General features: G+C 43.3%; 1 protein-coding gene across 1 annotated transcript; it reads right to left on the minus strand.

Annotated features, from left to right (window-relative positions):
* Positions 1-1,706: 1,706 nt before the first annotated feature.
* gspt1l (G1 to S phase transition 1, like) lies at positions 1,707-20,235 on the minus strand. The gene is made up of 14 exons (XM_083978076.1): positions 19,836-20,235; positions 18,809-18,853; positions 14,299-14,544; positions 13,065-13,098; positions 12,868-12,945; positions 11,861-12,041; positions 11,435-11,589; positions 8,855-8,995; positions 8,673-8,766; positions 7,237-7,317; positions 5,449-5,622; positions 3,864-3,953; positions 3,509-3,677; positions 1,707-2,772 (listed from the first exon to the last, which is right to left on the minus strand). The coding sequence occupies exons 1-14, from the start codon at positions 20,026-20,028 to the stop codon at positions 2,720-2,722; spliced, it is 1,734 nt and encodes a 577-aa protein (XP_083834202.1). The 5' UTR covers positions 20,029-20,235; the 3' UTR covers positions 1,707-2,719.
* Positions 20,236-24,796: the final 4,561 nt, after the last annotated feature.

The following is a 24,796-nucleotide window of genomic DNA, read 5'->3' on the forward strand; positions in this document are numbered from 1 at the left end:
TATCCCCAGCTCACAACTCCCGCTCTTCCACACGGAAGTTGTATAAAGTTCCCAGGATTCATACAGAGCATGGTAGAGCAGCCTTCTCCTATGCTGCCCCTTGGTCCTGGAACAGCACTCAGAACACCTTTCAACTGTCCCATTTCATCTCCCCGGGCGAATTCAAAGCCCTTATAAAACATAAATTAACAGAAAAGTGCACCTGCACCTGAATGATGATATGTTTGTATTATGTTTAAAGTGCTTGTATTGTCACGTAATCTGCTTCTATCTTTGTTGTACCAGTGCAATCTCTTAGCCAGGTCTCCCTCGCAGAAGATAAAGGTTGGAGAAAAAAATTCCCTTTACATTTTCAAAATGACAGAAAAACAAAAAAGCCACAGCAAAGGTTTGTCCCCCGGCACAGTTAGTAGCTATGGAAACTATCACAGCATGTGCAACGGAGGTTCCGGGTGCACTCACTCACCCATAAAGGACGTGCAAACCCGACTGCTAAGCGGTCATTGACCTCTTGGCACAACGGTTTTGCATCGGTGCCCGCCGTGCAGGAGACCAGGGGTCGAACCCCACCTGGGGCTGGTCATAGTTATCTGAGAGCTCAAGTCTCCTGGGTTTCCCATTCTTGCTGCTTTGTTTCCCCCTTTCACTCTAAATTAATACACTGATATTGATTAAAATATTACAAAAGAGTGTTTCATGTTTAACTTTATGTCTTTTGGAGATCATTTCATCTTCCACTTGCTGAACTGTTCACATGAATATAAATTTGGACCAGGGGTGTCCAAACTTTTGCACGCCACTGTATATATTGAAGTTAAGAATGCTGCAGTACGTGAGTTTAAAGTATCCCCAACTAAATTTATTATAAATGTCAACTCATTGTTTTATTGTTCCACATTTACACAACCTGTTGAGTCACCTCATCTTCATCCTACAGCATCATTAGGACACTGATAGGTCCAAACATGATTGACACTGTACTGGTGATCATATTTTCAAAGTAAGAGTCTTTCATAGAATTGTGCATCAAAACTAAACTAAAATACAGCTTCAAATATCTCAGTCTGCGTGTTTTAAACCGAGAATATGTGAAGGTTTCACTTTTTGAATTACAAAATAAATCAACTTTAACCATATTCAAATTTATTTCGATTTTTTTTAAATTGTTTTTTCTTCTTTAAATATTTTATCATATTTTATTGTTTTTATTTTATTTTGTTTTTTACTATTGCTATATTTTATTGTTTTTAATCTTTGTGCATTAGTCTCCATGTCATTCTTCTTGTTTCACTTCTTACATACTTTTTCAATCAAAATGTAAAGCATTTTGAACAGCATTTATTTGCTTTGAAAGGTTCTATATGGTGAGATTTGTGCTGCTCACACTGCCATTAAACATCAGATGTGGGTCATTGGACCACGTGGGCCTGCTGTGAAGTCTTCAGCTGTGAAGTTCAACAATGAAACGCTGAGTAAAAACACAGTGAAATATAAATGAGGAAGGACCTGTGATTACAACTATTACGCTGTTAATGATGGAATCAACCAGGCAGAGAGGAAGTTAGGAGAGACACAATATCTTTCTTTTTCTTAAAGTTGTCTTTTCAGGCGTCTGCCTTTATTAGTCATAGTGAGAGAATGACAGCAGCAGCAGCAGCAGCACAGGGCCGGGGACTGGACTCCAGCCTCGGCCTCTGTGGCGAAGTCTGAACCCAGATAACACACAGCAGGTGAGTTCGTGGACAAGACACTGATCATTAGTGACTGTGCACGTGAAAGAAAAAGTACAAATGTAAGTGAATGTGGCCCGTTGTGTAGAATGCCTTGAGGTCGACCAGATTCAAACAGCTGTAGGAGCAGTCCCTCAAGACAAACTGTATGACGCCAAACATCTGCAGCATCTGTGCACCGACACAGAGATGTGTGGATCAGGCCAGTTTGTCTGGGACCTGCTCAGAATTTTATCTAAAAATAAAAAACATTTTATTCTTTAAAAATTTCAATTAGAGATTGGAGAGTTATTTGTCTGTCAGGAACTCCTTTAAAGAGTGAAATATGAAAGCAGCCACTGGAACATGCTCTGAGAATGAAAACACTGTTTTCCCAATTTATTATTTTATTGTCATAGTTGTTTGCTTTAATAACATTTGAGCACGCTCAAGCACACAGCCAGAACGCAACGAGAAACCAAAAACTGGGTCAAAGCAAAGGGAGACATGTACACCCAAGATAAACATTTGGTTTCAACTGGTTAAGTTCTCTCAAACAATTTCTTTTGCAATTTACTTCTGAAAATCATTTTTTATACTCCAAGCAAAATCCTGGTCCACATCTGTTTACAGATATAACTTCTGCCATTTGTCACTGTCATTTATGAAAGAAAAAAAAAAAAAAAAAAAAAACTAGAAGAAAAATATCATGTAATGATGAGTAGACCAGAGGGGAGGTGGTAGAGGTGGAGGAGGGCTAACCCAGAAATGGCATAGCTGAGCTCTCAATATGAGAAAGCTGACTCGTGTGGACTTCATCTTGGTTTGTCGTTTACTTAAAAACAGGTTTTTCTTTTTCAGATGAGTTTTTTTTTCTGAAGCAGATCTTCGGCACGCAGAAGGGGGGCGTGACAGGGAGGTGCCGTCGCCGCTGACAACGTTGTGGGCGGGTTAAAAACCAAGCTCTGCCCGTTCCTTCTCACCAGGACTCTCAGACGGCTCGGTCCTCTTCAGTCCCGCTCGGCGACCAGCTTCAGCACCTTACCGATGGCAATGGTCTTACCTGAGACACACACACACAAAACACACAGTCACATGTCAGTCAAAGTCAGTCTGTAGCAAGAAACTACTGGATACAAGATGGTTCAAGTTTTTGGTTCAGGAGCCAGACTGAAAACATATTCTGAAGGTTGTTACAGAGTGGATTGTTGATATATCATTCACAGCCTGATTTATACAACATTTTATCCCTAAAAATAGGGTGAAATGTGATTTTTTTATGGCTGGTGACAGTATTTTCTAATTTACAGAGTGATAAAAAGAGATATCCAAAATCCCCTCTGTAAAAACTTCTGACTCTAATATGTCAACAAAATAAAACAAGAATTTTGAAAGTAGCTTTATCCATTGTTCAGATTTTGGTTCTGGAAATATATGCAAATTAGCGCATATTTCATCAGATATTGCTCCATTTACATAGTCAAACATAAAATTTGACAAAACTTCTAATACAAAAAATATTTGTCTTAATGCAAGTGATAAACTTGGGAAGTGTCATGATGGTATGTGTTAGTTAAATTTTTTACCCTATTCACCTGTAGTGTAAGACTAAGATAAGGAGAAATGTTTGAATTCTTCGTTGGACATAAAAAAACTTAACAGCATTTTGTGTAAGTGTTATTATTTTAACTCAGATTTGAGGAGTGTTACGTTAGGGTGTGGAAGAGTTTCACACTGAACTCAGAACAGTGACAGCAGATTTCTAACGACGGCATTGTTAGTGATGAGGCCACACACACCTTCGTCCCGTAAGGTAAACCGTCCCATCTGAGGAAAATCTTTGAAGGTCTCGAGGCAGATGGTCCCTGCTGTGCGCAGGCGGGCGATGCAGACCTGGTCCTGTTTGACGAATCGTGGGCGTGTCTTACTCTTCTCTCCTGACTTCTTGTCTACCAGACAGATTAAGGCCTGAGAGCAGAGAGCAACACAACGTCAGCACACACAGCGTCACTACAGCTACTCATAGTGACAGACATGACATCACTGTATACATTCAGATAGAGGAGCAGCAGGAACAGCAGGAACAACATAATGAAGCACATCCTCCTCCGTCTGCTAACAACTATCAGTTGTAGTGAGTGATGTCAGACTTACTGTAATCTGCACTTCTTCAATGCAGGTGTGGATGTGAAGGACTGCGTTGTAACCTGGACAGATGATGGATTTGTGTTCGATGATGACAATCTGAGGAGAAGACACGCACAGTGATGATGAGGACACACAGGGACTTCCCACAACACCAGCTACAGGCAGTTACAATCTACTGTCCCACAACTAGGACGTGTCTCAGTACATGTCCCACCCAACCACGCTCCTATTGGCCCTTCTCCTCCAGCCCCTGCTACCTGGCAACGCCTCGGCCTCGGGTTCCAAGTGAACCGAGGTGATGTCAGCTGACTGCCTTTCCCTGATTGGCCAGAGCGTCGTCACTGGAAGAGTCTAAAGCGCGACGTCCCACACAAGAATCAAACCCGCTAATTTTACAAAACAGCAGCAGCAGCAGCAGCAGCAGCGCCCAATGATCTGTACTCAGACTGCTGTTATTCTTTCACTGACTTAAAGGAGAATTCCGGTCATTTTTTACCCCTAAATTGTTGTCCTGGTGGTCACCCAGTGTTGGGGGGGAGCAGAAAACGCGACTAAAATTGATGCAGGCAAACCGGAGTTACACCATGGCTAGACGGCGCTAGGGATAGCGACAACGCTAACCCATGGGGACAATTCTTTCAACCACAACAAACATTCAAAAAACAATCAAATATCTATGGTACATGACTGGAATCCTTATGACACACCACTGAACTCATATAGTGTACAGTAGAAACAGTATAAACTAAAGACGTTACTATCCGATCGCAGAGCGCCTGCTCTCCCCGCCACAGAAACAAACACTTTTTCCTTGTTGTGATGATTTCTTTACAAAAATAAACAGTCAGAGATATTATGGACATTACCACTGCACTGCTCCACCGGTTATTTTTGCCTGCATCAATTTTAGTCACGTTTTTTGCTCCCCACAACACTGGGTGACCATCAGGACAACCATTTAGGGGTCAAAAATGGCCAGAATTCTCCTTTAATTGACTGTGTGGTGAAAACCAGGCTGTGGTCTGTAACTGAGGTGCAGACGAGTGAGTTTAGACCACCCTGACTTCTGAAGACCCCTCCCACCCAGTGATCAAGTCCTACTGGCCCCAAAAACACATCTAGAAGAAATCTATCATTCGCTCTGTCAGAACCGCCCTGAATAATATAAAATAGACACATGGTGATTCTGTTTTATCTGTTGCTGTGTCTGACCCTCTCTCCTTTGTATGTTTTAATATGTTCTTCAATGTGTTTTAATGTGAACTGTGTGTGCTGTTTGAGCCTTGTGAAAAAGGAGGATTTCCGTCACCTTTTGGGACAGACAATGAAGTTTTGGATCTCTCTAGGAGAGACGAGATGTGGGTCCTGTTTTGTGTCTCACATAGAAGCTGCGTCCTTCAGGGGATCTGCTCTCTGGATGCAAGCTGAACAACACCCACACACACACACACACTCTACACCGACAGGCCCTGGCTTTCTACTGGGAGGGCAGCATCGTGCCACCCACTGTTCATTTTCTCCCAAAAGACTGTGTAATGACGGCTGGACGGTGAAGCGGCGCCGGCGAGCGGAGACGCTGCGTGGGACTGACCTGGGCGTCGAAGGTGCGCCCTGAGTGGCAGAGGTTCTCGGCGTTACAGAGGATGAAGCCCGGCAGGATCTCCTCCTCCTCGATGCCCTTCAGCCGCAGCTTCAGGTTCTCTCCAGGCCCGGCGTCGTCCGTCTCCACGTCGTCTGACAGGAGACTCAACACCTCCACCACATGCTGCAGGAGGACAGAGGGGAGACGGCTCATTTCATGTTTATGTGCAGGGTAGAAGAATCACAGCAGACGGCAACAGAGAACATGAATTAAAGCTCCAACTCCTCGTGTTAACGTTTCATTTTCCGGTTTGGTTTAGAAGCAAAGGCAAACTACAGGAGTCTCATCACTGACAGCTGTTCAACTTGACCCAGACCTCCCCCACTGGGCCGTTTACAGGAACCTTTACGGGGCCCAACGGAGTCCCTGCCTGGGGGTAGGTACTCAGATCGGCCCTGAAAAAGTCCCGGTGGGGCTTGAGATTTACTCTGTGCTGATTGGTCAGACTCAAAGCAGGATGTGACACTAAGAGAAAGCCCCGAAATAAGCGGCATTTTTAAAACCCAACGTTACTAAAAACACGAGACGGACAGAAAAAAGAGAGAGTAAGTCAGTAAAAGACAAGAGAAGGAGTAGGCCTGGTAAAAATAAGTGTGATAAATACGCGATCGCGGGATTACGTGACGATCAATCAATCCCATCTTTTTTTAATTTCTATTTTTTTAGAAAGCGTCTATACTGCTGAAAAAAAAAAAAAAAAAAAAACGCTGCACCACGAGCGTGTGATGATTGAAACTGTCACACATCACCATAACGTTGAGGCTACAGTGCTCGCTGCAGGCGGCCCCGGTTCGAATCCCGCATTGGGCGGCCCTTTCCTGCATGTCATTCCCTCTCTCTGCCTCCCCATTTCCTGTCTCTCTCTTCACTGTGCTATCAACTAAAGGCAATACAAAGCCTCACCCAAAAAAGAAATATATATATAAAAAAAATAATAAAAAAATAAAATAAAATAAAAGAAGACATTTAAATGAAGCGGTTTCTTAGTTCATTCTGCTGCTAATGCTGCTTTGTTCAAAAAAAGAGAGAATATGAGTTTGCACTGCTGGTAAAGCAGCACTCAACGTTGAATTTGTTTATTTTTTTGAAATGAATTCTGCGATGTTTGCTATACTTAAAGCAGAAGGTGAGCTGACAGAACTGGGGCTTGATTTTTGTTTTGTTTTTAGAAGTTCTTTGAAGTCCCATTCTGAGGAAAGTGTGAAACTAATGAGCCGTGGCTTCAAAAGTGAAACTTTTCTGTAGCGTTCCAGCCCTAGTATATGTGGATAAATTGTTTGAAATAAAAAAGATTTTGCTCCATTCATCTTAGGGATGAAGACCGTGACAACAATGACTGCGTCCACTATAACAGATCAGTGTGTTCACGCTCCAGAAATGTTGTGTTGTTGTGTGTCATCCAACTGTTTGACTTCTTGAAAGCAACCTCATCCATTACCCAGCTGCTCAGTCAAACTGTAACAATATGAGACCATTAGAGTGAGTTATGTGCAAGTGGCTGATGATCATTGGTCAGTGTGAGCTGAGGCTGTCTTGTCTGCAGGCTGCAGGACTGAAGACAGAGCATGCTGTTCTGAGGACTGTGGACAATGTGTCAACTCTAAACGTGTTACCGGGTCCTGAGATGAAGTTTGAAGCAGCACAACAACAAGAAACAAAGCCTGCAGGGATCAATACATCCAGGTACAGTCTCATCCTGTGTATCTGTCTGGAGCAAAGGCCTGTGGGATATCTTACCCTGTTTGGCATCATGACCAGCTGCTGTGCTTTACTGATGGAGCCCGACTCCAGTTTGCCCAGAATCACCGTGCCCATGTCCTGATGGAGAGACAAGGTGTTAGAGTGTCAGTCAGAGACAGTGGTACAAACACCAGCTGTTTAACAAGGTCCATGTGAAGAAGAAGGAGACATGTGGACAGGTTGGGTAACAACATTAAACATGCACTCCCTTAAAGGGATAGTTCAACATTTTGGCAAATTGGCCCATTGCCATAATCCCTATAGTCATAGCAGTGGTTTCGTTACCTTTATTTGTCGGTGCAAGCTGTTTTTAGAACGGCGGAGCGGAGACGCGAGCTGCTCAGAGCTATGCTACGGAGGCTAATGGGATTTCTTGGTTTTCCTCATCAAACTCATCAAATACACAATCCAACAACTCCAAAACGCAAGAAATCCCATTAGCCTCTGTAGCGTAGCTCTGAGCAGCTCACGGTTCTGCTCTGCCGTTCTAAAAACAGCTTGCACCGACAAATGAAAAGGTAACAAACCTACTGCTAGAGTCTCAAAGGACAATTCTGGGCAAATTCAATTCGGGGCTGTATTTTCCTAACATTTTAGGTCTAAAAGAAGGAATCTGAAGATTTTTAGTTTAATTGCTCCTGTTTTGCGGTAGTTGTGTCTGTCCCCGCATCGCCACGGCTGCGATGAATGGAGCGGATTGAAGTTCCGCTGCTTAGGCTGTTACATCCCTCAAGGCCGCAATTTTTTTCCCACAAACAGCGTCAGATGGCTACTCAAACATGCACCGAGAAGTTTATTTACTTCAAGCAAGCCGACATGTTTGTAAAACTAGATCTAATTCAAAGTCTCAAGTTGACGTGCTCGGTGTGTTCACGTGCAGTCGGAAGCTCCCGTTTGTGTCATAAACACAGGAATATCAACTCTTGACTTGCTTGAAGTAAACAAACTTCTGGGTGCATGTTTGAGTAGCCATCTGACGCTGTCTGTGGAAAAAAACTGCAGTTTTGAGGGATGTAAACAGCCTAAGCAGCGGAACTTCAATCCGCTCCATTCATCGCTGCCGTGGCGATGCGGGGACAGACACAACCACCGCAAAACAGGAGCAATTAGACTGAAAATCTTCAGATCCCTTCTTTTAGACCTAAAATGTTGGGAAAATACAGCCCCGCGTTGAATTTGCCCGGAATTGCCCTTTAAGTGGAAAGTGAAACAAATTTTTTCCAGAGAAGATTGAGAGTCTAAAGACACAGTTTGTGATGTGGACATGAGACCAGGTCCAAGACTTTCACTTGTTTGATCAGTTAGAAAAGGCGCTGTGAGAATGTATTCCATGTCGTTACAGAATCGGGTGTGTGACACAAATATTTGAAATGTTAAAAGGGATGATGAATAGGTCGAGGTGGACCTGCAGAGTGTCGTCAACACGCTCTTACCTTGTATTTGTCTACGATGGGCAATCTGACAGGGCCATCACTTGATCTGTTGAAATTTGGCAAACTGTCCAAGTGTGGAATGAACGGTAAACCTCTGGAATGACAAAGAGCACAGACGGTGAGCTGGGTGGAGGGACACCAGGGTCCGTGTGTGTGTACGGCTCGCTGCTGAGAGGACTTACGTGTACCAGGAGCACATGTCGGTGGGCTCCTTCAGGTTGGCCCCTGTCAGCCCGGAGCACGGCATGAAGTGAATGTCTTTCTTTGGGTTGAAGCCCACCTTCTTCAAAAATGGCACCAGTTTCTCCTTGCACTCCTCATACCTGTGGGTTCAGACAAGGGGACGTGGTGTCAGGACACACAGCTACATATTATATATATTATATATATATATATATATTATCATACAAGGCAAAGTGATGCTTTCCTCAACCAAAGCTAAAATATCGTTGTCAACGAACCTTTATCACGTGACGAAAACGTGACGGGACGAAATAATGTTATGTAATATAATGTAAAGTCGTGTTGTTATTATTATTTTGCAGTATTTCTGTTTCCTAGGCAGCGACGTCACTTCCTCAATCCCTACTCGCAGCATTATTTAGGAAGATGCAGCTGCGGTGGGTTAGACTTGACCACAATCTAAGAAACAAAGTTAAGTCTGACACTGAGAAAGGGCCCGATGGCCGCCAGCCTGTTTGTGTGTGTGAGAGAGAGAGAGAGAGAGAGTGTAAAGTGGGTTTTTTCCAAAATATCTGCTAAACCTAGTGTGTGGGAACTGAAAATAAATATGTTGAGCAGCATCTTCCATGTCAGGAATGGATGTTTATGGATGTCTATACTATACAAGATAATTATACTACATTGACTGGGTTAAACATAATGACAAAGAGATTTAAATCATTGACTGTAACTAGACCAAAATAGTAATGGGTTATTCTGACTAAAATAAACTAAAATGCTCAGACTTTTAGTCGTCTGAAACTTGACTAGACAAAAAAAAAAGAAAAAAAAGAGTATGAAACTAAACTAATAAAAACTAAAATGACAGTTGGACACAAAGACTAGACTAAAACTACAATTAAATCAGGCCTCCAAAAACAACACTAATGGCAATGGTCCATGTGAAAAGCTGCTGAATGACATGTTCCAAGGTTCAGACTCAGAATAGATACAGTAACTGCTCTGGCCTTGCTACGCACACTGAATGACCTCTCTGTATGATAATGTTCCTAACAAATACATGTGCCTTGCCGTTAACAGCACAGTGTAGCGTCTGTGACTGAGAGACATTACAGCAGTGGAAAAGCTGTCATTAGCCTGGAGCCGGCCGAGCCAGCGCTGCTGCACTGGATGTGTGTGGATTCAGACATTCACATGCTTAAGTGAATGATCAGGTTGTGTTTCAGGACTTAAAGGACATTTTCAGTGCACTTCAGTAAAAATCATGATAAAATTGACGACTACGGTGGCCTGGAGGTTAGTGCTGCACGATTTGATAAAAATGTGCGATTGCGATTATGGTGGAAAATATTGCGATTTGCGATTGCGATTACGATATTGTAAATTAATGCTGTAAGGAGTCTATTTGCTTGATTTTCAAGCACAGCACAGGAAATAACCATATTTTAGGAGTGTATTTCTCAAATAATAAGTGTTTCCTTACAGTATCTTTGTATTAAATAAAAATAGGTAACTTTTTGTTCAGTTTCATAGTCTACTGCGATGCCATCATTTATTACAATGCCTTTCTCCCCCCTCCCTCCTCTCACAGTACACAGGTACACAGGTAACACAGAGACAGACAGACACACACACGCACGCACACGCGCGCACACACACACACACAACGGAGGAGACGAGAGGAGACGGCAAATGAGTGTGGCTGTTACCGTAAAATAAAAATAAAAAATAAATAAAAAAAAAGACAGTTAAAAGAAAACCAAACACCGGAGCTTTCTGGTCGTTCGCCCCAACAGGCATATACCTCCTTGTTTTTTAAACGCACTGCACATGTTGCGGAGGAAAACACAGTTCGCTCCGTGACGCTAAAGCTCCACACCTGCTGTAATCACGGGGAGACGGTCCTGCAGCACACGGAGGCTGTCTGCCAGCTGGGTAGTCACGTGATCAGACCTGCTGGTCACATGACTACTGGCGGAGTCTGCTATGCTGCACACATTAGCGGCTCCGCTCCACACACTACAGGAGTTAAAGTCCCGTTTACAGGCTCACGCGGTCGCACATTTATGTACTTTAAATCGCCAATCGCACTCTTTCGTGCGATTACGTAATCGCACGGCGTGACATCGCGATTGCGATTGCGATTAGATTAATCGTGCAGCACTACTGGAGGTGCAAACCATCATTGTCAAGGTGTTTGTAAAAGTGTTTCGTTTCTTGTCCATTTGTTTTCTGAAATGTAAATTTGTCTTTCGGATTTTGTAATGTTGGTTTGCGCCTCCAGGCCACCGTAGACAACTGCTCATTTGGGTTTTCGCGATCATTGGCTTTTTGTGCATGTGTTTGATTGACAGGCAGAATGAAGGTACACACTGAAGTTAGTCATTTGTCAGTACACACTCCTCCTTCCTCTTCCTCATCAAAGCTTTGCTGGGGGTCTGATCTCACCTCCCAGAAATATGTCAATGAGTTCCTTAGTGCTGCCTAGCAACCACCTGGACCGTGACCCCACCCTCAACTGTGTACAATGCACCAACTCGCTGGCTTTCTCTCTTTGCTCCTGGTTCTTATTCACCCACCTCTCCAGGCTCCAGTTGACTGTGGGATCGTCCATCTTGTTCACCAAAACTATCAGGTGCTTGACGCCGGCCGTCTTGGCCAACATGGCGTGCTCCCGCGTCTGTCCGCCCTTCTCAAAGCCAGTCTCAAACTCGCCTTTCCTGGCAGAGATCACCTGAGGGACGGCAGAAAGGATCAGATCTGAATCAAGAGCAACAGTCCCACCACAGAGACAGACAACAGGACAGGACAAGAGTCCAGGACCTGGCTGCAGGACTGAATATAAGACATCTTCACTGTGTTTCAGTTTGAGATGATTATCTGAGGAAAACAAAACGACTAATAGCTTTCAGACTGTACCTATTGTTTTGTTTTAAATCTCATTAGCGTCTATTAAATGGAATGTTCCACAGAGTTGAGCGACATTGATCAGGTCCATGACTCACCAGAACAGCCAGGTCTGCTTGTGACGCCCCTCCTATCATGTTGGGGACAAAGCTTTTGTGGCCTGGAGCATCTAGGATGGTAAAGTGCTTTTTCTCAGTCTCAAAGTACGCCCGTCCCACCTCCACCGTCTTTCCTTTGTCCCTCTCCTCCTGGTTGGTGTCCAAGGCCCAGGATAGATACCTGAGGGACAAACCATGACACGCTTCATGCCGGTTCATCACAGTACATAATCAGGGCCCCTTAATCGGCCGATTAACACTAAACAGTTTAAAGCTCAGCATTAATATTTTGTTGGTATTCAAAGTACCTGTAGTGCAGTGTTATGCTGCATCATGCAAAGTGTTGTTTATTTTTTACCTCAATACATTTTAAGTCATTTCTATTTAATTTGTGTAGTCATTAATATTTAAGGGATAGTTCAACATTTTGGCAAATTGGCCCCATAATTCCTATAGTCACAGCAGTAGGTTTGTTACGAAAATGTTGAATTATCCCTTTAAAAGATATACTCTTTTTGGTAGTAAAACAAGAGTAAAAGGCAAAAATAAAACTGAATTCCCAAAAATTAAAATGGAAAAAACAGAATTTGGGAAAAAATAAAACAAATTTTAAAGGGCCATGCATATTTTTTAGTGTTAGTAAGAGGAAGTGCTGGTTTGTATAAATAATGCAGCAAGTTCAGGGAGTGCAAACTCAGCCGAGGTGAAAAAGGTGACGGGACAACGTCCGACTACATCACAGCAGTCTCATCCAGTGTGCAGTGAAAACCTGCTTACAGTTATCCTGATGGAGGCTAACGTTAGCTCCGACAGTGACCGATGACTCATCAAACAGAGGGAGTAGACATAACCAGCTGTCATTCAGCACATGAATAAAGGCTCCATCAGTGTTTGAGGAACTAAACTAAACTGCTAATAATCTGATATGACATCAGTCATAAAGTTCCAGTGTGTTTCAGATGTTAAATGGAGTCACGGGGACAGAGCAGGACGGTGTGAGCACTCACCAGGTTTCTCGGTTCTTCTCCTTGGCTTCTCTCTCGTACTTTTCCAAGGTTCTCTTGTCTACCATGCCCGTTAGGTACCTGTTGGGAAGCAGGGAAGACTAAGAAACAAGCCTCAGCAGCACAAAGGCCTCATGGTGGATTTAACCTCGCTCACGGTGGAGGAAAAGCACAGGACCAGAAAAAAAGAGGACACTTACATGATCTGTCCGCCGATGGTGGACTTGCCAGCATCTGGAGAAGAAACACACGGAGCAACTTTACATCAATGGTGGTATTGGTATCGACTATCGGCTAATTGTGGTATTGTGACAAGTCTAATCTCAGCTGCTGTTCAGAGACACTTTAGGTGTATCAGATCATCCTGCTGGGCCCGGGTTGATAAAACTGTCCTTTCATTATGAATCAGCTTGAACACAACACACACACCACAGTGTGAATGAGTGTGATGAGCCACTGTGGAGGTGATAATCTCTGAGCTGGTTGTGTGCACACTGGACAGCTGAGTAAACACACGGCAGCAGCTGGAACAAACATCAGCACAGTTTAGCTCCGTCTGCTGCTGGCTGTGATCTGCATGTGTGAGTATGTAGAGGAGGCTCCTGTCCCACCACGTAGCAGCTTGAGCACACACACACCGGCTACACACCGGCTGAACAGCTGGCAGCGGCACAGCCCTGTCCGAGGCCCACGGTCACATGTCCAACATAATCACCTACATTCTATCTATGTGGGATAATTAGCCCGGCCTGCCTGACTTGTAATAACAGATATGAACGACAACTTATTCAACCCCTCACACATCGCTGTACATTGTACTCTCTCACAAACTGGTCTTCACTTTCCATGCGCAGAACCACTCGTTGGTATCTATTTATCTATAAAATAACTGAATGGTTTAGGTCCAGAATACATGAATGACATGTTAGTAGAGTATAAACCCAGTAGAGCTCTGAGATCTACTGACTCAGGTCAGATAGTGGAGCTCAGAGTTCAAACCAGACATGGTGAAGCAGCATTTAGCCGTTATGCTGCTCACAACTGGAACAAACTACCAGAAGAACTGAGATCAGCGGGATAGCTGCTTTAGGAAACATGCAGCTGCTCTCGTAGGGAATCGATCTGAACATGGGCACTATGTTTTCTGTGGCTAACTTGTAGATTAATAGATTATTTCTGCAGATGCATTTTGATTTGATCGCCTGGTAAATTGGGATTTTCATTTTATTCTATTCTGCATCCTGGCTGCAGACATGATGGACCTTCTTCCCTCTGGTCCCCTGACTGGGTAGAGACCTAGTTTACAGCTGGGCCGTGTCGCGTTAGGAAATCCCTGAGCATTCACTCCTTCAAAAATAACAATCTATGTCTGAGACGGTTTTTGAAGCCTCTCCTGTGGAAATCAGCGGGGACAGGGTATTTGTTTGCACTGACCTACATGTCCGATGAATACGACATTGATGTGTTCCTTCTTGGGGGCGTCTGGCTGTGTGAGTGGAACCTTGGGCACCGGTGGCGACTCCTCCTCCTCCTCCATCATCTCTGGAGCCGTCTCCTCCGTTGTGGCCGCCACCGCCGGTCCCCGGTCCCCGCCTCCTGGCTCCTCCTCGTTGGGCTCGGCCTCTTTCTGGTCCCACGGCTCCTCTGTGGTCATCTCTGCGTCGCCGTTCTCCACCGGAGCTGCACGGACGGACACACACACAAACACCCATTATTCTACTGGTAACTTTACAAAACTGCAGAGCAACAAGCCAAGTGTGTGTTCTGACTGCGGTGTGGACCGATCCTTAAAACATAAAAACACAGCACCTTTGTTGACTGTAAATCACCCTGATCGGAGCAGTTCCTGAGTTCAAGTTAAGTACTTCATTCAGCACAAAACAAACTACGACTGCAAAAAGCACTGACCAGATGTTTTACTCAGACGTTGAATATAAAGACGGTATCTTATACCCTGCACATCGTTACACATTGGCTTTATGTTTGGTATTTCGTTCTCTGCTGGCAACGTTTGTGTGTCAAAGTGCAGCTGTGGCACAAGCGATTCGTACGATCGCACAGTTTGACAGAGAGCAAAGGCAAGAGTGCGTGACTAACAGACAAATACTTAATTCACACATCTGTCTGCCAGTGAAGGTTCGTTCAGGATCCAGCAGTGAAGCAGAGCTAAAGCCACCACAGGCCTGCAGCAGCAATGAACACCAAGCACCAACACGGGACCAGTTCAGAGTCCGTTTCACTGGATTTGAACACTAAAAAGTGAAGTGTTTCCATGTGCAGACACACCATCAGTGCACCTAACTAGAACTGACACGCAACTTTCTGACCAAGTTCAGTCACAAGAATGTCACCTCTGCAGTCCTGGGGACGACAAACAGCACCACAACACTGTCTTCTCACAGGTCAATGTGTGTACAAACTGGATTTACACTGCATTACATTACATTTTAATGACATTGCCAACACTATTATAAAAATGGTGAATTCTTGTAAAGGTGAATTCACCTTCTCATGTAAGGAAGCGTATTGCATTCAATTGAAAAAAAAACAAGTCATTTAGTAATAGTAATTTATTTTTTGGTTTGTTTTTTGAATAATGTTTTCTGTTTTTCTGATTAATTCATTGTTTTTCATGTTAATTTTTTTCCGCCTGTTTTTCAGAGTAATTTTTTTTTCTGACTTAGCGAGATTTCAAAATAAAGGTGACACTCTCTGAGGTGGTGTTCTGTAATGACAGGTAGTCTCCTTTCAATATCAATCTGAATTTACAGGGAACACAGTGAAAATATGAAAAACGAGTGGGGTTTTCCTTTGAAAATCTACATCACCTTGCAAAGCATGCGATTGAATCCGTTTTGGAAGGTCACCTTTATTTTGAAATCAGTCCTCATGTAGCCGATGTTAATCTGGCCCTCTGCGGTGTGTTTCGGTACGGCGGGCGGCGATGCAAACCGTTGTGCCAAGTGGTCAATGACCGCTTGGCAGTCGGGTTTGCACGTCCTTTATGGGTGAGTTACACTTACACGCTCTATATACATGTAGGACTAGCACAAAACAATGCCAGAGATAGCTCAACTGTACTTTTTGAAGTGGAACACATACATATCATGGATTTAATAGATCTGTGATGAAGTGGAGGCTTGACCGCAGCAGTTAAACATTATTTGCTTGATTTTGAAATCTCGTGAAGTAAGGGGAAAAGAATTGGTCAGAAAAACAGAAAAAAATATTCAAAAAAACAAACCAAAAAATAACTTATTCAGAAAAAAATTTGTTTTTTTTTCAAGTGAATGCAATACATATGACACACACCTGTTAGCTTGACAACACTGTCTGTTCCAGTGTGTTTGCAGTGAGTCTTGTTAAAATGTGCTGCTGTGTATATAAAGATAATTCGTTCATTAGGCTGATGAACATCTGTGTGGTGTCTGTGGTCTTCTTCATCCTCCCTGTACATTCAGCAGGCTGTGTGGTCAATCAGTGCACTTCTTCAGCTGTTTGTTATTCACTTTGCTGATATTTATCAAATACCAAAAGATGACACCACACACACTCTACTGTACAGGAGACAGACACGCACACACACACAGAGCATGTGGGGGCTCGCATTGTTTTGGAGCAGAGTCGTGAAACAGGCACACTGGACTTCATGTGCAGTCGACTCGGCTGTTTGGCTGTCGGTGTATGGAAAGCTCTGTGTGCAGTCATGAAGAGGTTTTTTGTCTGCTCTCAATCAACTCAGAGGCACGTGAGCTCTTTTGTGCATAAGCTGGGGTTGAAAGGACACAGGTGACCACAAGAGTGACCGTGGACAGAGACAGGAACAGTCCAGGACAGAGAAGGATGGGATGGACCTGGGATCTATCATCAGTTGTGTCTATCTGACCAGTTAAGAGTGATGAGATGGATTTGTACAACGCTCCTTGAAAAGGGCACATGTTTTGTTTCGTTTCGTCTTGTCTCACACCTCCCTCAGATTTGATCTTTTGACCAATACCCGTTCCTGCAAACAGCTCCCCTTATATTAAGAAGACATAATGAACTTTCACAGTATATCCCCTTATTATAACCCAACACCATTACATTGCAATTATCTAACAAACACCATTACTGTTTCCTTTCTCTATAAAAAAAAATCAGCAAAAAGTTCAGAGACTTTTGAAAAACCTCCATTTTTCTTTATGATGGTTCATTTTACTGCTTTAAATATTTTCTGGATTGACATTCTGTAAGATCAACTAAACTGTTACTGGCAGGATGCCACATCAGGTTTGGAGAAATTGTTACATCATAAATTAGGAGAAAATTCTCCTATCACCATAACCCCTATAGTCATAGCAGTAGGTTCATTACCTTTAATTGTCGGTGCAAGCTGTTTTTAGATCGGCGGGGCAGAGACGTGAGCTGCACAGTGTTTCCACATTTCCCTCATCAAACTAAATAAACAATCCAACAACTTCAAAACGCTCTGGTGGACAAGTTGTGACCTGCACATTCACCACACTATGAAAAAACATACATGTATGTAACATTAAGACATGAAGCAAATACTCAGAACTACTTGCTCTTGAAATCACTCCGCCCAGCAGCCACGTGTCTGGAATGTAGTTTCTGTTACACATTTGCCTCAAAAACAGCTCCGTCTTGTAACGTTCCGTTATTATCTCATAGCGTGGTGAATGTGCAGGTCACAACTTGTCCACCAGAGTGTTTCGGAGTTGTTGGATTGTGTATTTGATGAGGGAAGGCCCGGAAATACCATATGCCTTTGTTGCGTTAGCTGAGCAGCTCACGTCTCTGCCCCGCCGATCGAAAAACAGCTTGCACCGACAACTAAAGGTAATGAACCTACTCCTGAAACTCTAGGGGATTATGGCAATGGGGCGAATTTACCAAAATGTTGAACTATTCCTTTAAAGAAGCTATTTCTAAGCTTTGCTACGAGGATGTGGCCAACATATGCATTACCAGCCTATTACTTACCAGTCTTGTCAAGAGCGTCAACCATCCCTGTGTTTACAGCACAAGAGGTTCAGATACGCCCTCTAGTCAGCTCAGACTGGATGCTACAGTGACTTCTTACCAGGAAGTGATGAATCAGGTCGGCCAACTTTAGAAGAAGATAAAACTACAACAAGAGGGCTGCTCTCCTCCACTGAAGAATGACAATGAAGTGAACCTGTTAAGCTTTGTTTGCATTGGTAAGTAAACAGCTGTTAATGCTTACCGGTATGTTGGCTATTCAGCAAAAACTAAAACTTACTTTATATTATTTTCTCTGGAATATAATTCTACAGAGCCTACTTTAGACTCCTGGCTTGTGTGTGCACAGTCGACAAGCAGTAGGATCCAAACATGATGGCCGCACCTCAAACTATGGTCATCACCTGTTGACATCCAACCACATTCCTCTGCTTCCTTTTTATGTTTCCTCATAACAAGAGAAAAACTAATACTACAGATATTTGTCCTGGTTCTAGTGTAAGAATGACTGCATGCATGTAGAGGTGAATGACCAAGTAACAGGTAGCAGTGTTACACTATCAATGTAGCTGCGCACTGTGACCCTGAGGACACGCAACACAACCATAGTTCATTATAATCACATTTCACCAGCTTACAACTCAGCTGAATGTTGGAGCTTTATCTCCCTCTGAAATAAGGTCATGTCTGTTTAAAGTTGATAATGAAACACAACCAGAAACAAAACACGGGACAAACTGATGCTAATCTCTGACAAAAACTCACTTTTCAGTTAATCTGGCGTCAGAGAGAGGGGGGGGGGGGGGGGGCTAAACTTCTGTAATTAGGCCTCAGTTATTCATGATGTAACAGTCACTTTAGGCTTTGCACTAGGCAGCACAATGAGGCGTACCAGTAACAACATGTAGGTGACACATGGCACAGAGGGAACTGGTCTTAAACAGAGGCAGGCCATACATACCGGTGCTTTCTGACACCTCCATGGTGGAGATTTTTTCAACAGCAACTGAAAAAAGAAACAAGTGTTGAATTAATGTGACATCTGTAAAGTTCAACTAGTTCCACTCACCACAGGCCAAACTCTGTTAAATTAACACTGTGGTTTGATCTGACTGGAAAACTATATAAAACAAGTGTATTTTTCCTCAAACTCCACAGCCTGACATGTGGAGGTCCTTCCATCCGTTTGTCATGTCAGGCATCTCAAAGTCCACGAGTGGTGTTAATGGAGACAGTTAGTGGAGGAGTTTGGAACTCAGTGAACATCATAATGTCTGTCACACTGTGGAAACAGGACGTTAATGTAAAATGATAACCGCTCCATGCTGCTTACTGCGGTGTTAGTACGGTATTCAACCCGGTCCAGGTCTCTGGTTCGCCTTCACCCGGGTTTCAATGACACATTTTGCTCCACTCTTGACCAGCAGTGCGTCAGAACACCCACGTCACACGAAACACTCACGTTCCCACTAATTTCTGTCCCGAGCAACTAGCTTCGCTTAAATAACCACAGTGTTGGTGGTAAACGGTAACAGTGGTGTTTGTTTGCTGTCCAGCCCCGGGTCCGTTTACAGGTTTACATTGGAGTGAACGGTGGAGCTCAGGTCGACTCTACTGGAACCCGGGGCTCAGTTGTGAAACCGCACCACTAACGAACACGCTAGGTGGCTACCGCTTTAACGAGCCCACACCGGCTGGCTCGAGCACTTTTTTACACAGTTCTGCCAGTGCTCAACAAGGTAACACAACACAATTTAATCACAGTTACGGCGCCTATGGGACGTGGTTAGAGTTACACAGCGTCAGGCGTGTCGAGTGTGTTACCACGCCGACCGAACACCACGGCAGTTAGCTTAGTTTGTCGCGCTTCGAGAAACGCGTGTCTGTGGAGCGGCTAAGTGAGCTAGCAGCCACCCAGCCCAGGCTCGTGTTGGCGGCTAGCTAACTGCTTGCTAACGTAGCTCCCCCCAACGTGACTGTCAACTTACCATCGGAATTGAGATTTTCCGAGTTTGCTTTCACGGCAAAAGACGGAACAAATTCAGCGGCGTTTACATTGGGCACAAACGGTTTGGCATTCACGTTCAGATTTGTGAATGCGGAATCAAGTTGTCCGTCGATCGTGGCCTCCACATCGTCCTCTTGTTCCCAGGAATCAGGGGCAGTGTCTCTCGGGTCCATCGTTGGTCTCAGATTTTCACTAGTGTGAGATTTGAACAACGTAGTTCTTGGTCTATGTTGGTGTCTGTCCAATAGCCGACGTTAAGGTGACCCCTCCGGATAATCGAGCGCGCCCCAACTCGGTGTGTAATGTTTTGTCTCCGGCTCAGGTGAAATTCAGCCACCGGCTTCTATCGGCACAGACGCCAGAGAGGATATTCGACTCAGCACTCCCAGAGACAGTCCGCGTGAGCTAATACGTCCCGTCAGTCGACGTGCTACGCGCAATGCCCTATGGGATATGAAGTCTTATTTGCCTTTGCGAAACATTGGCTTTTAAAGAGATTTTGGGGCAAGAAAACTACTTTTCCCGAAGGCTCATGGCAAACATTTAACGTCAGGGGTTTCTGACCTTTTCAGGAACCGCAGATTCGACTCAGATTTTGGAGCAATTGGAAAAACGACTTCAGTTTCAGTTAAACAACTTCCTGCACTCAAGTATTTTTATTCAACTCTGTTTTGGAAAGCTTATTGTACTTCAACATTTTAAGTTCCACATAGAATATTCTCTACATATTCTGGGATTTGCGAAATTCGCCATGAGGATTTGTTGAAAAAGTTTTTTTTTTTTTTCCCCAATAATTATATCACCAACTTTATCAAGTCAACAAAGCTAAGGATTTGATTTTAAACTCGCACCAGTCTCACTCACTGAAGTAATTCCCTTTTTAATTTTATCCAATAATGCATATCAGCCTCAGGTAATGAATGATTTGGAGTAAATGCAAGTACCAAGGGACTTAAAAGTCATACAAAAAGCTCATTTGGCATAATTAGGAAATCAACAGAAACACGTGCTTTTTTGTCCATGATGGGTGTCACCTCTGAATATTTGGTGGTTTTGAATATGCCTGTAGGCATTTAACTTGTCCATTTAATTAGATCAGCATAGCAGCCAGTTTATAAAAAGGAGTGCCTGAAGGCATAAACTTCACATTCAGAGGATGCAACATCCGTCTTAGATTAGGCCCATATGACCTGCAATTATTATTTAATTATGTGTGTAGAGTTATTATATGGTTGTTGTTAGTTTATTATGTATATTAGATAAAAGCAACTCAATGAAACCAAAATAATGCAACCAGCCACACTTCCTGTGAATGAACAGATGAATAGATGGAATCACCTTCTCTGAGCCTCACACAGGAAGGATCTGTAGCACTAGATCAAACATGTGCTGCAATTTATTTGTCCATGTTAACATGAAAATGTAACAAGACCAGGGCCAAGTCACAAGGAAGTCTCAGGTCAAGACCAACTACCACTTAGTTCAGTCCAGACTTCGGTTTCAAACATCAAAATGATCACAAGTCAGTATTATTGGAAATCCTTTTCATTTTAGATTGCAATGCAGTTTTGACTAGTGTTTGTCTTTCTTTGATGTGGTTAAGACTTCCGATTCCACACATGGAGGCAGGTTGTGATTGTGTTTTGTTTCACTCCCCCACCACGTTCTCTCTCTTTTTTGGTTTAGGAGACCTTACATAGTTTGACCCTGTTCACAGCTCCATTACAGATAAGGTGTAATATTAACTTTTTATTTGTAATATTATGTCACAGGGTCTTAAAACACATGTACACACAAACAAATTATATTATAGAGAAGTGCCTATAATATAATTATCTCATGTTGTTAGTGACTGTGCATCTTGTTATTAACACCTGACATTTCTTTTTGTATTTGTCTGACATCTTGATCCTCAGAACGATAACAGTTTGCAGTGTTTAAGAATGAATGCTGACTGGGGCCGCCATGGTGGCTCAACTGGTGGAACTCGCTGGTTCGATTCCGACCAGTGGCCCCTTTTCTGCCTGTCATCATTTCTCTCTCTCCACTGTCCTTACAAAATGAACATGCTGACTAACTGAACCGTTAATACACAAGTTGTATTGACTGACAAACCCACAACTTCATGACGAAAATCCGATGGAGAGGTTGAACTACAGAAAGCCATGACCTCGCGTTCAGACTAGAAAACTTAGAATTTAATCTGTCGACAGGAATAATTTACACAAAACATGTCAACATGTTTCTGTGCTGTAAATTAATTGTATAAAATATTCAAGAGGAAGGATTCTGCTGATTAAATACAGTCAATCGTTCAGACAGTGAAAGCTACAGGACATTTCATATCAAACCAAAAGTTCTTCATTAAACATAGAAAGTTATTGATTCAGCTTTGCATTATAATCACATGACAAAAATAATCATTAATCTGCTTCATTTACACCATTTAGAAATTAAATAAAGAACAGTAGTAAAGTAATTATCTACAGAACAAGTGCAATAAAGCTGAAATCCATTCTTTTGTAATCGTCGTTCCCCCGGTGTTAATTCCTTATTAAACCATGTTCTATCTCTCTACAGTAAATGTTCCACCACCGGCCTCAGTCTACTACAGGACCAGTCCAGCTTCATCTTCTCATTTTTGGACACTTTCCTTCTGTTTTAAAGGGATAGTTCAACATTTTGGCAAATTGGCCCATTGCCATAATCCCTATAGTCATAGCAGTAGGTTCGTTACCTTTATTTGTCGGTGCAAGCTGTTTTTAGAACGGTGGAGCAGAGACGTGAGCTGCTCAGAGCTACGCTATGGAGGCTAATGGGATTTCTCGGTTTCCCTCATCAAACTTATCAAATACACAATCCAACAACTCCAATTGTTGCGTTGGATTGTGTATTTGATGAGGGAAACCAAATCCCATTAGCTTCCGTAACGTAGCTCTGAGCAGCTCACGTCTCTGCTCCACCGTTCTAAAAACAGCTTGCACCGACAAATAAAGGTAAAGAACCTACTGCTATGACTATAGGGATTATGGCAATGGGCCAATTTGCCACAATGTTGAACTATCCCTTTAATGTCATGTTTTTCCAGTCAGACAAACCCATGTCTGCCACACCCACTGAGCACCCCCGCCCACCCACTCAACTCCAATATCATGTATAGAACAATGACAACCTCTCAGTGATGAGACCACGCTCATCGTGTTGTTTATGGAAGTTTGCATGTTTCCATCACAGTGTGGATTATTTTCCCATGTGCTTGTGTGGAACCGATTGACAAGAGACAATAAGCTTTGCAGTCCCAGGCAGAGGACGAGGAAGAGCTGTTGAGCACGAAGTTGGAAGTTACAGATTCGTTTCAAAGAGCGTTTCTCACCAACTGTTTGTACAGAGGGAGGAGGATTCAGTTCTGTGACTAAGATGACGACTCCAGCTCTTTCTGCTTATGTATCAACCTCTGAGCTCACCTGTTTTTACATTTCATTAAGGCTTAAAGTTCTGCATATTGAGGGTGTGGCCCCTGAGTGACAGGTGAGGAAGCATGTGCATGCACCAGAGTCTCAGCTCTATAAACACCCCAACTTTCACCTTTGGATTTGCTGCAGTTAGGGGCGGAGTCAAATGATGGCATCAACAAAGCAGCTCCCCCTGAGCCTTAAAGGGATGGTTCAACATTTTGGCAAATTGGCCCATTGCCATAATCCCTATAGTCATAGCAGTAGGTTCGTTACCTTTATTTGTCGGTGTTATTTTTAGATCGGCGGAGCAGAGCCGCAAGCTGCTCAGAGCTACGCTACGGAGGCTAGTGGGATTTCTTGGTTTCCCTCATCAAAGTCATCAAATACACAATCCAACAACTCCACAACGCTCTGGTGGACAAGTTGTGACCTGCACATTCACCACACTATGAGATAATAACGGAACGTTACGAGACAGAGTTGTTTTAGAGGTAAATACATGCAAAACCACTGATGCACGTGCAGTTTTTCAGCAAGCAGACTCTGTATTTACCTTGAAAACAACTGTGTCTCGTAACGTTCCATTATTATCTCATAGCCTGGTGAATGTGCAGGTCACAACTTGTCCACCAGAGCGTTGTGGAGTTGTTGGATTGTGTATTTGATGAGTTTGATGAGGGAAACCAAGAAATCCCAAGAGCCTTCGTAGCGTAGCTCTGAGCAGCTCGTGGCTCTGCTCCGCTGTTCTAAAAATAGCTTACGCCGACAAATAAACGTAACAAACTGCTATGACTATAGCGATTATGGCAATGAGCCAATTTGCCAAAATGTTGAACTATCCCTTTAAAACCAATGGGTGGCGTTACACACGCGCCAGAGGTTGCCAGTTGACGAATCACGTTCATTAATGGACAGACACATGATGGAAAATAATAATATTCAAAAAAAGACAGAGTTTTCTTTTAAGGCCGCGCCACAGTCTGCAGTTACCCTGTCATGTCAGACGGTGTTTGCATCATTTCTCACTGATGGTCTGGTTGGTTTGGAGAGAATTTGCTTTTATATTTCTGATCCTGTCAAGAGTTTTTGTCTTTGGTTTCCAAAGCTCAGATCAGACCAGATCACCTGGGACCACACAGTCATCACGGTCTCTATGTCTTCTAGTGTCCTGGTGTGACAGACGCACTATGAAGTTACAGTCATGTTAAAGAGCATTCATAAAGTGCACGTAATGTGCCCACACTGTGCCATACATACCAGTGCTGCCTGTGATTATTACTCAAACCAAAGACAGTCAAACAGTCGAGATGGAACAAAGGTGGACAGTTAGCCCAACTGTTCAACACAGTGCAACAACAACAACAACAAAAAATACACAAACAAAATAAAAACCAAGAGACCAACCCTCATCACAGACCTCCACCTCAGAGCTGCAGCCACAACTACAGGGCTGGGACTGTTCTCCCCTTATGACTGTGTACAGGTG

This window comes from Trachurus trachurus (assembly GCF_905171665.1).
Source record: "Trachurus trachurus genome assembly, chromosome: 8".
Lineage (NCBI taxonomy): Eukaryota > Metazoa > Chordata > Actinopteri > Carangiformes > Carangidae > Trachurus > Trachurus trachurus.

Excerpts from the sequence above, each read along its gene's own strand:
- gspt1l (XM_083978076.1), bottom strand. The coding sequence starts at position 20,028 with ATGGACCCGAGAGACACTGCCCCTGATTCCTGGGAACAAGAGGACGAT. Across the intron at positions 12,042-12,867 it reads GAGAAGAACCGAGAAACCTG|GTATCTATCCTGGGCCTTGG; the intron begins GTGAGTGCTCAC and ends TTTGTCCCTCAG. Across the intron at positions 11,590-11,860 it reads AAGCAGACCTGGCTGTTCTG|GTGATCTCTGCCAGGAAAGG; the intron begins GTGAGTCATGGA and ends GCCGTCCCTCAG.